Source organism: Choloepus didactylus, chromosome 2, assembly GCF_015220235.1.
Source record: "Choloepus didactylus isolate mChoDid1 chromosome 2, mChoDid1.pri, whole genome shotgun sequence".
In the NCBI taxonomy this organism is placed as follows: Eukaryota; Metazoa; Chordata; class Mammalia; order Pilosa; family Megalonychidae; genus Choloepus; species Choloepus didactylus.
This window is the reverse complement of record NC_051308.1, coordinates 123,966,650-123,983,661: the sequence shown is the minus strand read 5'-3', so window position 1 is coordinate 123,983,661 and position 17,012 is coordinate 123,966,650. Positions and strand designations below refer to the sequence as shown.

Sequence of the window (17,012 nt, the reverse complement as noted above, 5' to 3'; positions counted from 1 at the left end):
GTGCTTCTCTCCATTTTTTTTACACTATGTAGCACAAGGGTGGTCCCCTCTTCTCTGTTGCCATGGCAGCGATATAACACTTGTCAGTGACAGTGGAACTGGTTTTGTGGCCGATTGGACACCAAAGACCACAGCATTTCATATTCACCCTCTTTGTCCTGAAAATAAAATAGGTCAATAAGACAGCATGGTCAACAGTGAGTTTCATATTATAATGAGGCTGTTGAATTCCCTCAGTCATTTGCTGTCCAATCCTTCATGAGTTCAAGCTTTGATTGGCCTGGGCACATGCAGAGTTTAGGTGTTGATTTCCTGTCTGTGACATCAGCTTCTTTTCATCCTGAATATCCATTATCCATGTTGTCTTGTTATATGTCTGTCTGGGATACCTGTATTTGTTTTTTTAAGGGCGGTCTCAAGGAGATTTCTATTACAGCTATGCTTGGGAGGGTGTATTGGAATGCAGTATTAATTGAGTTCAGGGTTTCTCTATCTTGGGAGAGTGTTCCTTGCCATGTGTTTTCAGCAGGCCATGTCCGCAGTCTACACCTCAGGGTTTCTGCATAAGGACAGTTCGGTGAGGTTACTGCCCTTTGTCTTTGATAATGAGTGTGGTAAAAGAAGTGGCAAGTTTGTCATTAACTTGGTTTTTCTTGCCTGCCTCCTTCCCCAGAGATCCTCTGGTATAGAGAGTTGCGACCAGTTGAAGGGTTTGCTTTTGTTTGTCTTGAGGCCCTTTTTGCCTCTGAAATTCCATGGTTTTATGAAATATATACTCAGGACTGATCCTTCACCAATGGGAATTCTAAGGTTTCTAGAGTGAACACGTGAAGCCAGCAAGTGTATGCACCTGTGGGGGAATCAAAGGAGAGGTGTCACTTGCATGAGAGGAACTTGACACTGACGAGCTTGGTGAAGTCAAGACTAGCACACTTGACATCCCAGGAAGAAAACATCATGAAGTCAAGTGTGGTGGCTGTTGGTGCTCTGGCTTTAGGGAGAAATCAGTGGGGACTGAAGAGTTGGAACAGGCTTTCTAAAAATGAAGTTAAGTTCTGGTTTGCACCTCATTGGGATGCAAAGGAATAGAGGCAAGATGATTACTGAACCCTGACATGAGCCGAGGGAAAGGGGACTCCCTGCATCCATGTACTGGGGGGCTATGAATGAGGCCAGTGTCAGAGTGCCCTGCACAGGATGTCACCCCAGTAGGTGCCAAATTGTTCTTTCTTCTACTGAGAATTCAAGGCATATGTTAGTAGTATATTATTTTATCCTAAGTCAGTTTATCCAATAGACTCAACTAATCCAGAGTTTGAATCAGGAGCCAGAAAAGAAATGAAAAAGACCTCAGACTGTGGATTGAAAAAGACATCAGACCCCTATGCTAAAGCTGGAATCACTTAGGCAGAGCAGTGATGTTCTCTCATCACTCATGAAGCCCATGTTCTCTGTTTTTACCCAAATTGAGGATGTATGAGAACAGGAAGAAGATTGCCAGAGGTAGGTAGGTTGACAGCAATTAGGAATGACTTTGATAACCAATAATAAGGGAGAATATAGTGAAAAAATTAAAAACAGACTTGAATATTTCATTCTGCACTGCACCCTGGGGCACTGAGCACGGGAACATAGTCTTCTGCCTCCTAAGTGGGTCAGATGTCTTTGTTATAAACACAGCAGAGCTCAGTAATTAAGGTGTGTAATAATCATCCCGCATCATCAACCAAGAGTTGAATCCCATTTTGTTCATTCACTTTAAAAAGGCGAAGAAAGGTATGTTGGATTTTAATCCAAAATATCACAACCATTTTTTTTAATTAGACATTTCACTTATGTGTTATGTTCCCTTATGCAGAACCTCTCATTCCATGATTCTGCTGGATATGTCGAGTGTTAACTATACCATTTTCTGTAGGCAATCGTGTGAACGGCTCTTAGAGGCATTTATAAACTTCACCCTGAGAGCCCTCCAGCTCCGCTGTTAGCTCGTCAGCCTGGGAGGCTGGCCAGGTCCATTGCTATTCCTGAGTCCTTCCGATGCCTCTGTTGAGATGACCGTGCTGGAGGAAAAGAAGTACATCCAGGTTTTCCCTGTTTGGCTCTTCTGAGCAAAGATTCTCGGGCTTTGGGAGGACTGTGAGACCCTCACCTGTCACATCCACGGTTTCAGCCAATGTGACCCACCTTTTCCCTGAGCACTTGCCAGAGGACACCAGGGCTTTGGGCTGAGCCATGCTATGAGTTGGGCTTAGACTTGCCTGAGGCCCCTGTTGCAGGGTGGGGGGACTGTGGGCTGGGCAACTGCAAAGGGGAAGCCCTGCCAGAGCCGAACGAGAGCAGAAGCTGCCTCTTCAGGCAGTGCAGTGTGCATGCTCATCTCTGGTTGTGAGGGTAGAGAGGTTGAGAATTACAGCTGCCAGGCGTGGATCCAGCCATTTGCCAGTCTGCTTCACAGGCCCTGTCTTAGATCCCCTGGCTCCTCCTTGCGGCCTGGCTGGACAGACATGCAGAACCCAACAACCACAAGCCGGTTGTGCTTTGAAGACAGACCTGAATATAACCTCTGAAAATTGCCCTTTTATTTTTAAATTTTGTAAGGGAAATAATTTTCCATTAGAATCCAGTCTCCCTGTTGGAATCCCAGGTTTCCCTGTTGGTATATGAGTGTGGGGTGAAATTGCTTGAACCCCAATGTGTCTGTGTATTTAAACTGAGACCAAAGGCCAGAGACTCCAGAAAAGCAACCCACAGGGCTCGTATGGTCATGGTGGAGGTGTGGCATGCAAGAGAGTACGTGTGTGTGTATTATCAGGGAGAGAGTGATGGCAGATCTCAGGGTGAAGTAGGAGACGAAGTGGCACATGTGCCCCTTCAGAATATACCAGAGAGGAGTAAGGAGGAGATTGGGCCACACTGATAGCTGGGGATCCATTGTTTGAGGACTTCAGAGCTAGCCTAGAGCCAACAAAGACCTGTGAAAGCGCATAAGCCTCAGCTCAAGGGTCACCTCCTCAGGGAATCTGCTTTTGTCCCCGACCCTACCCTTGGTAGTCCCTGTGCTTGGCAGGCGTAGCTGCTTATATATGAGAATTATGAGTGAGCAATAGAGTAAGTGAATGACTGGGACTTTCAAATTGTGGTTTTGATAGGGATCTTATACTTACTTCCATGTACAAGGTTGGCCCACAACATTTCTCCTGACCATGTTGACCAGCTTCACACAAGTGTGCATGTCTAGGTTGATATTAAGCGCCAACTGAATGTGCCTCACTGATAAAGGCACTGTTAGGAATAGCCCTCAGAAAGCTTTGCCGTGACTTTGCTCTCAAGGAGGTTAGCTGACTTACTTCTTGATCATTTTTTAGATGTGTGTTAAACTCTGGGAGCAAAGCCCCAAGGGGACCAGCTGATAATTTAGGGGCTGCTTTGTCTTGGTGCAAAGAGGTCCCAGAGCCACTCTAAGCACTGTGGAAAGCAGCATGGTCATCTGGATATCAAAGGCAGCCCCACATAGGAGCTCAGGTTATTATAAGTCAGCTTTGCAAATAATCTTTATAAGCTCATCTATTTAGCAGGGACTAAGAAGGAAGAAACAGGGCAAGATAAAAATAGATTTGTGGTGCTTTGCACATTGGTGGTGGTGAACAGCTTGGAGAGCTGGGATGTCAGTATGCACAACATACTCTTGCACACACTATTACACAGAGGCCATGGGTTACAGGGGAGAGCACCAGTTGGAGGTTAGTAAATCCAGATTAGCATTCCACCTCTGCTGTTTATTAGATGCATGCTGTTGTACAGATCATAGACTCCAGGGTCTTAGTTTTCTTACCTGTAAAATGGGAATGGTGATATCTACCTTAAATGATTGTGTGGGTCAAATGAGATAATAGATGAAAAAACCCTCATTGTCATTACAAGTTACTTTTTGAAGTGGTGCGTCCAAGACTGAGGTCTGACTGGCCTCATTGCCCTCCACATGTCCACTCTCCTACCAGTTGATGTTAGGTCTTTCCTGCTGACACAGGACCCTCCCCTTATGGTGCTGAATGGAGGCCTCAGCTGCAGGAGGGCAAGCAAGACCCATCTGCATGTGACCTGACGCCAGACTGGGGGCTTCCAAGGTTCAGCTTAAAAGCTGGCTAGCCCTGAAGGCAGCCAGCCATGTATCTGAGCAGTGGACAGGGGGCTGGAGGACAGACATGGGAGTGCCCATCAGAATAAGGTGCGATGTGACTTTGGGGCCATTTGCTATTCTCCGTTTTGAGCATCTTGGCTCCAGGCTCCTGTTACTCCTCACCTCCTCAGTTCTCCAGATGAGCAGCTCCTTTATCATCTCTTCCCTGCGTTTACTCTCTAGAACACGATATGGAGGGAAACACTCTCTGATAGTTGTTCTCCATTGGAATTGACAAGCATCTGCATCCAGACCAGAGCCACCTGAGGCTGATGGGGGTACATGGACCCCATAGATGAGAGGAGGCAGCATCAGTTGATAAGCATGAAATGTCAGTTTACAAATATGACCCTGTTTGAGCCTTTGGAATGAATGTATCCTGTTTCTGGCTTCTCCCCTGCTCTCCAAGGGTCCAAGCAGGTGATGGGGGTGGAGATCACTGGACATTGGGGCAAGAATAGTTCTTTTCAGATACCTCTGCTGAGGGCCAGAGACAGCATTGCAAGGGCAGGAGGCCCTGGAGACAAAGAACAATACAGCAGTAGCGTCTGAAAGCTCAGGGATCTCAGGGGTCTGGAAAGAGGGAGCTCTGGCTGGGCTGGGGATAGAAGGATGGAACAAAGAGGAAGCAGGATTTCACGTCTCAATCCAGCTTCTTTGAAGTGGACTCTGCCCTGTAAGGAATCAATTGTTCTGATCTGTATAAAACCTAAAATCCAGGATTCCTAACACTAAGGGGAAATGAGGTGTAGGGGAGAAAACACTGAACCAGGACCTAAGAAACTTGGAGCTACACTTTGTGCTTTCACTTGTTAGCTCTGGCCTCTTTAGGAGCGTTGGTTTCTTTTTTTATAAACTGGGGGGAAATAGGAGAGTTCTGTGTAATCTATGCAAATGTAACTTATCAGTCACAATTTCTTCCTGTCTTAAACTGTTGGCTAGACATGATATCACTGAAGACACAGACTGAGAAAGGGCACAGAAGACACTTGGCATCAGGACTTAGTTTCACCTTTAAATTCTTATCCTGGAGGCACAGAGGTTTGGTGAAACCCAGAAGCCTTCTGTGTGAAGCCATCCTTGGTGTTTTGTTATTTTACCAGACTCAGAAAGAGGATTTTTGCCTTAGGACCTGCTGATTCAATAAAAAAGCTTTGCATTAATGTTGCCTTCTTTTGTTCAGTATCCAGCGAGCAGCATTGGTTGTCCTGGAAAATTACTACAAAGACTTCACCATCTATAACCCCAATCTTCTAACAGCCTCCAAATTCCGTGCAGCCAAGCACATGGCTGGACTGAAAGTCTACAACGTGGATGGTATGTGCCTTACAACGGTTGCTGTGGCAGATGTAGAGGGCATGCTTTGGGTGACTCTTCAGCTTAAATTTCATGGTCTGTTTGGTTCTCCCTCCTCTCAGTGCTGGTCTTGAGGGTACATTCTCATGTCAGAGCAATTTTGGTTTTTGTCGGCAAACATATTTGCAGAGGAAAGCTGATGTACAGCCTACCTGTGTGGGAGGTTCATGTATTTGGGATTTTATGATTGAAAACAGTGGCAGTGTGTGTTTCCTGCCTTCTGCTGGGAACATCTTATAAGGATAGCAATCAGAAAAGGGCTGCTTTTCAAAATCTGGATACATTACCCGAAGACTCAGAAAGCTACCCAAATCAGTGAAGGCTAGAAATCTCAGTAGTTGAGGCATCTGGTGAGGTGCTCACAGGCATTTCTCAATCCTGGCTAGGAGCTGCAGCAAGTGGATGACATGAGACCCAAGGCCAAGCCAGGGAAGGCAGAGCTGGGTTTCAGGGTATCAGATGGCTAAGTGCAAGAAACAGGATACGGTGTCATGTCTTACTGGGCACCTCGGGTCAAGGTGAGAGCTTTGCAAACCCTAGAAGAGGATCATGTTGTCAGCAGGGGCAAGTGATTTATAGACAGTGTCAGTTTTTGGAGGCGATATCCTCATCTATTTTTGGGGGGATGGGAGGGCCATGCGAGATACACAGTCCCTCATGAATCCTGAAAGACTGGTAAATTCCACCTGTATTCTGAAAACTTAGCAAAAATTCCCACTATCAAAGCCAAGTCACCAACCGAGTAGGTGGTACATAAGAAAGCATGAAGTCTGCCTTTTCCTGCTGAAAAGTTAAGATGGTCAGTGTTCAGGGGAATGCAGCCAGGAGTTAAAAGTCTGTGTGAATAAACAGACCATTTTGCCTGTCCTCAGGTTTTGGTGCTCTCTGTAAAAGCAGTGGCTGCCATGACATTCCAGCATAGCCTGTGTTCCTGTGCATACAGTGATTCCATGTCCCTTGACATTCTTTTTTCCCTGCGTGTCCTCATCCTCCCCACCCATCACTGCCTCTCATTGCCTTGTTGCTGAAATGTGATGTTCCAGCTGCCCTTGTGGCCAAACTGAAACTTTACGTAACAGATGGTAAGTAACATCTCCAGCACACACCATGTGTTATTTTTGGCCAACATTTTAACTGTGGAGCATTCTTCATCCCCTTCCAAGTTCCTTTTCCATTTCCACTGATCCATTTGGGGTTTAGGAAGATTTCCTTGCTCTTATGCCTTGACACATTGATTGAGGAGCCAGGGCACTGTTCCTTCTCCTGGGAAGTTACTTTTGGTATTTGTGTTTGCTTCATAGAGGGTGAATGGAAGGTAGTGACAGACTATGGTACTAGTTTTCTGCTCTGTTTATCAGCCCAGTAGCACTAAACCTGTTCTTCCTCCACTGTCCTGTCCCCACAGGCCCCAGTAACAATGCCACTGGGCAGTCCCGGGCAATGATCGCTGCTGCTGCTCGGCGCAGGGACTCAAGCCACAACGAGTTGTATTACGAAGAAGCAGAACATGAGCGCCGGGTTAAAAAGCGGAGAGCAAGGTATATTGCCCTCTGCCTCCTTGACACCAACACCCACTTATAGTATACTTTTTTTTTTTTAACTACATGAATGAAACATCAGTTTGCAAACTTGATATGTTTGCATCTTTGGTGGCTCTTCTCCAGTGTTTCTTAAACTTTAGCATACATAAGCATCACCTGGAGGGGTTGGTATAACACAGATCACAGGTTCCAGGACCTCATCCTCAAAGATTATTTATTCAGTAGGTCAGGGGTTGGGCCAAAGAATTTGCATTTCTAACAAATTCCCAGCTCCACTGAAGCTGCCGGCCCATGGCTCATACTTTAGTAGCCCCATTCCATAACCCCAAGACCTTGCTGGTCTTCAAGATCTGAGCATATTAGCTGAAGTACTGTGCCCCTTTCTTTGTTTCCCCCAGGGACTGGTGGTACGGGTGGCTGGGTGAAGGGGAATGCATCTCTGGTTCTTTATAAGGCTGCTTTTGCACCACCAACCACCTGTCATTGAGTGCAGAGCTTTTTTAGCATCCATAGTCTTGGAGCCTGCCAGAGATTGAAGTACCTTATAACTCTTCGTCTAACCGCTTCATTGTAGAGCTGGAAAAAGGGATTGAAATGAATGGCCCAAGCTCCCTAGTGGCATAACCGAGACCAGAGTTCATCTCCGTAGTCCCAGGGCTTCTTCTCCATCACCCCTGGAGTTCCCATTCCAAATGTTACTTTTGCCGCTACCTTCCCTTGTCTCCTCACTCCCCTCTTGGCCATCGGCAGTGACAGCTAAAGTGGTGAGCTGTGTGATGGGGCCTTGGGTGAGTGGTTGACAGGCTGGGAGGCAGCAGGGTGACCAGGATCATTCCAGGCCCCTTAGGACCTTGTTCTCAAGCCCTGCCATAGACACCATCCTGATCACCGTGTTGCCTGTCACTTTCCCAGGCTGGCAGTTGCTGTAGAAGAGGCCTTCATCCACATCCAGCGTCTCCAGGCCGAGGAGCAACAGAAAGCCCCAGGGGAGGTGATGGACCCCAGGGAGGCCGCCCAGGCCATCTTCCCCTCCATGGCCAGGGCCTTGCAGAAGTACCTGCGCACCACCCGGCAGCAGCACTACCACAGCATGGAGAGCATCCTGCAGCACCTGGCCTTCTGCATCACCAACAACATGACCCCAAAGGTGCGTGCTGCCAGCTGGCTGTGCCAGCCTTGGCCGGACTTGCCATGGAGCTCAGCAAGTCACTTTGTAGGGGGAGAAAACTAGAGGCTCCTCTAAAACACCATTTAATAAGCATTAGTAACTTCACTTATGTTACGTATCTTGGTACAGGTTTTTTTCAGTGTGCCTTTCAGACACCTCCAGATTCCAGCAGAGGAATGTATTTCACTTAGAGGCTGTATGAGTAGTGGTTAGGCGTACTCTGCAGATTCTGGAGCCAGGTTGACTGAACCAACTAACTGTGTAATCCCGGGAAGATAGCTTAATGGCTCTGTGCCTCAGTTTCCTAATCTAGAAAATGAAGATAATGCTCATATCTACCTCATTGCATGGTTGTGGGAACTTAAAGAGTTAATTCAGGTGAAGTGCTTAAAACAGCACCCGACACCTGGTAGGAGCTCAATACATGACTGTTAGTCTTAGTGGTAGAAATAATCTCAGCATTTTGAATGTTGTGGAATTCGTTTTACTGAATGTTCCTTTGTGTTATGGTATTAGCACACTTGCAGAGATACTAGGAACAGCCATGCACCCATGGAGGGGTGTGGACAGAGAGGCAGATAGAATAAGGATTTAGCAAACAACCTCTCTTCAGGCTCAGAAGGGTTCAGATCCTAGCTCACCACCACTTAATTGGTTTATGACTTTGAACAAGTTACTCTATATTTCCTTCCTCTTCTAGAATAGTATCTGCCTGTTAGGGTTGTTGTGTGAGAATTATATCAACTATGGCAACTTGCCATGTAAATCACACACAAGAGAGTGAATGAACTTGGCATGTAGTGCACATGTGGCACTTGTTAGCTATTCTTATTTCAAGGGCTGTGTTCATAGGTAGCACCATGCTGGCAAGGTTGCGTCCTCAATTCTAACAACCCCTTAGGACAATGATACAGAAATAATAAGAAAGCACAAGGATTTCTGTATTCTTTGACTTAGTAGAATCCCATTCCTGGGACTCATTCTAAGGCAAGTATTCAGCACAATCAAATACATGCATAAATATGCACAGAGGTGTTTTTTGTTTTGTTTTTTTTGTTTTTTTGCAAAATAATCTGTAATAACCCCAAAATGGATATAACCTTAGGGCAGTGGCCTATAAATCATGGTATATCACCTGTTAAAAGGTGGAAAAGTACTTGTCAGAATATTAAACTGAAAACAGCAAAATTCAAAATAGAATAAACAGTGTGGTCGCCAGTAAGGAAAATACATGTGCACATGCAGAGGGCTGGCAGGCATGTGCAGAACTGAAGCATTTTCCTTTTTTCCAGATTTTTAAAGTTTCTTGGCATTTAAATAATTTATCCTTTTCTAAGTTAAACATAATAGATACTCATGGTATAAAAATCTCAACATTAAAGAAAAGTAAAATGTAGAAAGTAAAGGAATTCTTACTAATAAGGAATTGGTGTGTGTTCTTTCAGGTGAGCAGTACATGCATTTTTTTTTTTTTTAACCATGAAAAAAGTGGGATTGTATTCTATATGTTATTTGGGAACTTGTTTTTTTCACTTAAAAATATCTCTCAGCTATCTTTCTATGCTAGTACAAGTAGTCTAACTCATTCTCTCTAATAGCTGCATGTTTTCCCACTGAATACCATGATTTGTTTAATTCCTATTAGTGGACCTTTGGAGCGTTTAGTTAAGATTTTTCATTAGTCTAAACTGTGGGTCGCCAAACCAAGGCCCTCATGGCCTGTTTTTGTTAATCCACTTTCATTGTAACACAGCCATTTATTTACATACAGTCCACGGCTGCTTTTCTGCTCCACACGCAGAGCTGGGTAGGTGTGGCTGAGACCATATGGCATGCACAGCCTAGAATAGTTACTATCTGCCCATTTGTAGAAAAGTTTGCAACCTGTGGTCTAAACAGTATCACAGTGAATATCTTTTTTATGTTTACCTTAGTGCACTTGTTCTAGTATTTCCTAAGGATAAATTTCTAGCAGAGGAATTATTGACTCAAAGGTATAGAATCTGCCAAATTGTCCTTCTAAGGATGTCTGTCACCTTTCTATACTTTTGCCCCCAGGGTACAAGACTTTACTTCCCCACACCCCTGGCAGCATTTGGGTGTCAGCATTCTTTTTAATCATTGCCCATCTGATAGGAGGAAAATAGGGGTTTTTTAATTTTTAATTTATATTTCTTCAATTTTTAACATGGTGGAACATCTTTTCATGTGTTTATTTGCCATCAGTATTTATCCTTCTGTAAATTATTAATCTCATCTCTTTCTCTGAATTCTTTTTCTCATTGGTTTGTAAGAGTTATTCTTATATTAGAAATGTGTTTCGTTATTAAAGACTTGGCTCTACTTTCTGCCTTAGAATATATACCCTGCAGATCAAAAATGGTACACCTGGACGTAGCAGTGAGGTGTGGCTGGAAGGAGATACCACTTAAAAACAGGTCCTTGACCTGTGTCTAGGACCAAACTGATATATCCCAGTGTTTTTCTATCTATCTTCCTGGCTTATTCTTTCTTCATTTTCTCACAGCTGAATCACATACTATTGTGATTGTGTTCCTACTATGTTCTGGGCACTTTGGAAATGCAAAACAAAACAAAAAAATCTATGCAGTTCTGCTCTCCAAAAGAATAAAATCTAGTGTTGGAGGCAGCCAAGCAAATAAGCCATAATTATTCAGAAAGGAAAATGTCACCCTAGAGTCCTTCCCAATAATTACAGGAGCTTAGAGGAGATTCATGGAGGTGGTTTGAGTAAAGATTTTTAGGAGTTTGCTAAACAATGATGTTTAGCAGGAGGAACAGAAGTGAAGGCCCAAGGAAATCAGAGAACTCCAAGGGGCTAAGTGCTACTGGGGCAAAGAACTCACTAGAGGGAAGATGGACATTGCATTTGGTCATCCCTTGTACTTGCAGTGTGTGTCCTCACGGGCATTGACTATACACTTACTATGTGCCATGCATTGATGTGAGTGCTTTATAACCGTTCCCCCATTTAATCCTCACAGCAGCCCACTGAACTAGGTAGGTATTATTTCCACTTACTGATGAGGAAACCAAGGTACAGAGAAATTAAACAATTTGTCCAAAGTCACACAACCAGTGTGGTTGAGTGTGCCCTTCTGTGTATGCGGGTACATTCATTCATTTCCTCGGCTAGTATTCACCCAGTGCTCCTCTGTGCCAGGCACGTGCCCTTGCCTTGCTCCAAGGAACTTTAAAGTTAGTAGAGGAGATAGATCTACAAACACATAAAAGCAGCGATGTGTCCGGTGGGGCCCACACCCTTGGAGTGGGCTGGTGGATCAGACATGGCTCCCAGGCAAACATTGATACCAGCTGTCCACCTTCCCTCACTTCTGTGGTTAGCACCACCTCCAACCTCGGCTTGGCAATTGGTAGGAGAGAATGAGCAAGTCCAAGAAGTCTTCCCTTCCCAGTCATGACTCCCGTGGTCAATGTGAAGAAAATTCCATTCATTGTACTCTCTGAACAGAGTTCATAGATCCCAAATCGTGTAAATTTGTCCTTCGCTTACAATCTGAGACATCAGTTTAAAAGTTCTATATTGTGGCTTTATATATATATATATATATATATATATAAGAATCTATAGAGATATATGTGTATATCAGAGGGGTGTCTTTTTTTTATTCCTTACTGACTGAAACTGGCAGGTGATAGACCAGTACCCTTTGACCATCTGCACTTTATTTGGAAGGAAGCAGGGGACGTCTGCCCTGAAAATGACTTATGAGGGTCTGATGGGAATTCAGTGTGATGAGCTGGGCTGTGGTATCAAGCCGTGGTTTATTTGAACACATTTTTCATGGGCATGGGAATGGATGGCCGCTGGAAGAGGCTGCGGCAGGATTCCCCTAGGAGCTGCGTGTTTCTTCCCCTAACTGCCGTCCTCCTCTGCTTTCAGGCCTTCCTCGAACGTTACCTCAGCACGGGCCCCACCCTGCAGTACGACAAGGACCGCTGGCTGTCTATGCAGTGGAGACTTGTCAGTGACGAGGCAGTGACTAACGGATTAAGGGATGGAGTCGTTTTCGTCCTTAAATGCTTGGACTTCAGCCTCGTGGTCAATGTGAAGAAAATTCCATTCATTGTACTCTCTGAAGAGTTCATAGATCCCAAATCGCATAAATTTGTCCTTCGCTTACAATCTGAGACATCAGTTTAAAAGTTCTATATTGTGGCTTTATATATATATATATAAAAGAATCTATAGAGATATATGTGTATATCAGAGGGGTGTCTTTTTTTTTTTATTCCTTACTGACTGAAACTGGCAGGTGATAGACCAGTACCCTTTGACCATCTGCACTTTATTTGGAAGGAAGCAGGGGACGTCTGCCCTGAAAATGACTTACGACGTCTGACTCTTGTAGATGGGACTTCTTGAGAAGCTGTTCCTGGAGTTTCTTTGACAGCTGTAAACCAAATCGGAGTTGGTGCATTCTTGGGAACCTTGCCTTACAACTAGTCCCTGACTTTCTTCCATTACCACATCCTCCCGTTGCTTCTGTTTGACCCACCCATAGACTTCGAGGGGACTCGGCTTCATTGTATCAGGAAACCAGACACTACATGCCTTCATGTGTATTTGTGCGTGTAAACGTCAAGCATCACATCATCCTTACAGAGCCATGGGCAAAGTTCAGGAAATACCTTCATTCATCTTTCTTCATTGTTGCCTAGGTTCTTCAGAGGAATGTCACGACCAAAAAAAAAAAAAAGTGTACTATCAGTTTACTGATAGTGATTTGATTTGATTATATCACTAATATGTAATATATATATTCTCTTCTCCAAAGAGGAAACCTCCTTGCCCTGCTCCTTACCCCACTTCCCTAAGGCTTGAAGCAAGTGGCCCTTCCCTAACCTTGAGACAGTCCACCACACCCCTGCTCCGTCCCACCCTCCCTCACGCACACACTCCACACACCCCCACCCCCACCTTTCTGGCAGCTGCGAACATGAAACCGTCTTTCAGAGCTGCTTGGACCTGGCTTGCTATTTGTACCTTGAGCACTTTGCACCAATGGATTGTTTCCACAAGGGAAGCTAAGGAGTGCTCACCAGGTAGATCCCAGTGACAGCAACCCAGCAGGAATGCCAGTTCTAGGCTGAGGCAGGAGCTCCACCCCTCCCAAACCTCCTCAGTGCTCTGCACCAACCAGGGTGAAAAGACTAACACTGTGATTGGCAGGTGCAGCTTAGTGCTGTCTTATTTCCCGGGGAGATAAATTCTCACAAAGCTTTATCCCAAGCTGCCCTGCCAAGAGAGACCAAGCAGTGCCTACCACGTGGCAACTACTTATGTCCGGTCTCTGTATTTTCTGACCAACATCACTGTGCAACTCATAACCTCTCCCAGTTACCACCAGTGAAGGACTTGTTTAGCCCCCGATGTTGAAAAATCACTTTCAGTAGTTGGTAAAGCAGGGAGAAAAAAAACAGATGTCCAAGTTGTAGTGTTTGAAGAAGGAAATGTAGGGAGCCAATCTTTTGGTCCAAAATTATCCACATAGGATCTGTTTCTTAAACACCCTGGTTTCAGTGGACTTTCCCCTGGTGCTGGGGGCACAGATGTCGCCCAGGTTGTGGGCAGAGAGGCCGTCCTGCTGGAGCCCTGCTGCAGGGGGCTGCTTTCAGAGCCTCCGTCTGCCCTCCCATATCCACCACAAACCTCTAGAAAGTATTCACAGTCTTGCTTTTGCCAGATATTAAGATAATCAATTACCTTGCTTTAGTAAAGGGTGACACCTTCAAAATGCTGTGTGTGTGTGTGTGTGTGTGTGTGTGTGTGTGTACCCTTACTGTTTTGTGCATTCTGGAAGTGGGACAGTATTTTGTATACCACTTTTTAAGTCAAAATTGGCTCTGGATATCTGTCATACACCTGTACCTGAAAAAGTAAACAGTGTTCTTGAATCAGCAGCCTTCAGCTCTAAAAGGAGAAAGCAGTGGCTATGGCATGGAGCCAAGATGTACCACTGACATGGTTCCATTTATGAAAACGCATGCCATCTAGCCATGGTGTTTTTGTTCTTAGTTTTTGCCTTTAGGTCCCTTCAAACTCGAAATCCCTGATGATGATGTCTTTCTCAGGAAATACATTTGGGTTGATGGGGTAGAAGATGGTAAATGCATATGAGACTTTGGCTGCATAAAGATTTTAATGTCCCGGACTATAGAATGTGTCGTTAGCTGCAATTGGAAGTGCCATAAATGTATATACATGCAGTTAATAATGACACTATTGTTCAGTATTCTAAAGTACTGTACTTCCATCCCTGTCTGAAATTACAGTCCGGAAGGAGTTAAGTTGGGTTCATTTGCTTTCACTGCTGACATGTGCATTCCCAGCATGGTGAAGAAAGGTTTAAATTAAGGGATTTATTTTCTCTCGTCCCCTCTCTCTCTTTCTCAGTGTTTGCATAGAAGAATGTCAGACTTTCTAAAATTATTGGTTTTATTTTAAATTGTTTCGATTTTTTTTACACTGACTTTGTATTGAGTCCTTTTTGAAAGAATAACAAAATAAAATGCAGGATCTTTTTAATGCTTTTGCACTTTCAAACTTTTAATAGTCTAAGTTACTGGTGCAGTGGAAACAATATAAATGGCATTACAAAATTGAAGGTTTCAGAAAGCTTCACACAAACACAATGCATTTTTAATTCATTTTTTGGAACCAATAGGCTCTTTTTTTTTAAAAGGGTAAATTGTGCCCTAAGGCCAATAGAATATACATCCACATTACAGGAGACAGGATTTCATTTGCCATAAATGTTCATAGATTTTCTGTAACGTTCAGCTTAAGTTATTAAGGTATGAACGTTAAGTGTTCAAGAGTAAAGGAGTGTGTGTCTGAGATTGATCTCTTCCTGGGCAGTGTTTTAACCAGTAGATAACTTTTTTGTTCTTAAGTGTATTTTTAAAGATGTGACCATTGAACTGAGTGTTAAAAAAAAGTCTGCGGTCTTAAGAGTTGGAAGGGATTTTTTTAAAATTATTCAGTTCATCCACCAGTTCTGCGTTCTCAGTTAAACCGAAATGCATACTTTTGCTAAACTTTAAAAAGTGAGCCCCAGAGAAAAATTAAAAGCCGTTAACCAGTGTTGCTTGACTACCAAGCTTTTACCCAACTGTTATGTCCCTTTATCTCTGTCCTTCCTTTTTTTAAATCTGTGTACAAGACAAATTCTGTACAGCAAATGCTAAGAGGTAGTTGACTCTGGTTGTGTCTGTGGTCGCAGCTCAGTGCCTGGAGCTCAGAAATCCTTTCTAATGGGGAGATCTTGGCTGTGCTAATGTGTGTTGGACAGGGGTCCTAGGTGCTGGACCTTTCTCTACCAGAGTTCCTTGTGGTCGAGTACTCTGAATTTTTAGGTCTCATCTTCACTTTCAAGTGCATGCATTAGATATAGCAGGAGCTCTGTAGGATACCACAAGCTTGCTGGGCTGACTGAAATTGATTACCTACCCCTTTCCAACCCCAAAATCACAGGCTGAGTGAGTGTTCCAGTCATTCAACAAAACTGACAAAATCGGGTCCTTGTTATATTCAGTCAGAATTCTGCTTTGTACAGCTCTCTAGAAGATGTATATTGTTTATGGGTATTTGTTTCCATATATGTGAATATTTTTCTGAGTGTGTATTACCAGATGGATGGCACATTTATATGAGACACCCTAACATCCGTGTTATCTATAGTAGATGGGGGTGTATCAGCAGGTATTTGTTTGGGTGAGTGTGTGAGAGTTTATGTTTGTGTTTCTGAGTGTGTCCCTAAGTTTATGAGTTTCCCAGTAGACCTGTCTTGGGAGATTAAAGCCAGTTACTCCTGCTTCCCCTCCTTTTTCCTTTCCCTCTGTTACACTGACTTCTCCCCAGGAATAAGTGGCCTTAGCACGGAATTGTTTTCTGACAAGCCTACACATCCATTATATGGTCTTGCTTCAAGACCCTATGACACCGAAACATAAAGAAAGGTCAAGTTCTATGATAATTACTGCTCAAACTGCACCACCCTAGAAGCCTTACTATATAATATCTTGCATGTAACGTAACAATTGGGCTTCATTAAAAAAACAAAAAAAAAGCGGTTACTAAAAGTAGCACAGAAATGTAAATGTATTTAGTTAAATAGTCCTGTGCAGGAGCCCCATGATTATAAAGTGATTTATTTCCGGGTAGTGTTTGTGCTTTAATGTATCTTGCTATGAAAAATAAGTCACTACTGTGAATTTACTACGTGAACTCGTGGCCATATCCCAATATAAATACAAATTGTTCTTAAGCCCATGTGCAGTTTTTGAATGGTATTCGGTGCAGTAGTGAATTGAGTTTAGACACTCTGTTGAAATTCACTGTATTGAGCTTTAAATGGATGCTCAGAAAATTAAATTTGAGGTCACGTTTTTGACAAAACGTTATATTTTGCTAAAGGAAGGAGGGGGGAAAGCACTGACATTTATCAGTTATCACATGTCGGGTACTGCTAGCCTCACGGCCCTTTAAGGCCCGGGTTATCACGGTTTTGCATGTGAGAGAAAGAAAGATCAGAGCGGGGGGGGGGGGGGGGCTTGCTCCAGATTTCATGGCTAGTAAGTGGCATTGCAGATCTCCGTGTTTAATTTCAGACCCTCAGTCCACAGTACCTTGAGGTATGAATGAAAGGATCTAAAGGATTTGGCATTTTTTGATGAGGAGTAGGGACCTCGGGACACTGCCCGTGCATTGAAACCTAGGTTG

The 17,012-nt window shown here is 43.9% G+C and overlaps 1 protein-coding gene across 2 annotated transcripts in view; it reads left to right on the top strand.

The window, feature by feature from the left end:
* The window catches only part of VANGL1 (VANGL planar cell polarity protein 1), a 47,638-nt gene extending 32,822 nt beyond the window's left edge, over window positions 1–14,816 (top strand). For both annotated transcript variants that reach the window (XM_037826289.1, XM_037826290.1), the window contains exons 5-8: window positions 5,364–5,497; window positions 6,942–7,074; window positions 7,990–8,224; window positions 12,171–14,816. In XM_037826289.1, the coding sequence (XP_037682217.1) occupies window positions 5,364–5,497; window positions 6,942–7,074; window positions 7,990–8,224; window positions 12,171–12,431 (763 nt within the window). In that variant the 3' untranslated portion in view covers window positions 12,432–14,816. The remainder of the gene's footprint in view (window positions 1–5,363; window positions 5,498–6,941; window positions 7,075–7,989; window positions 8,225–12,170) is intronic.
* Window positions 14,817–17,012: the final 2,196 nt, after the last annotated feature.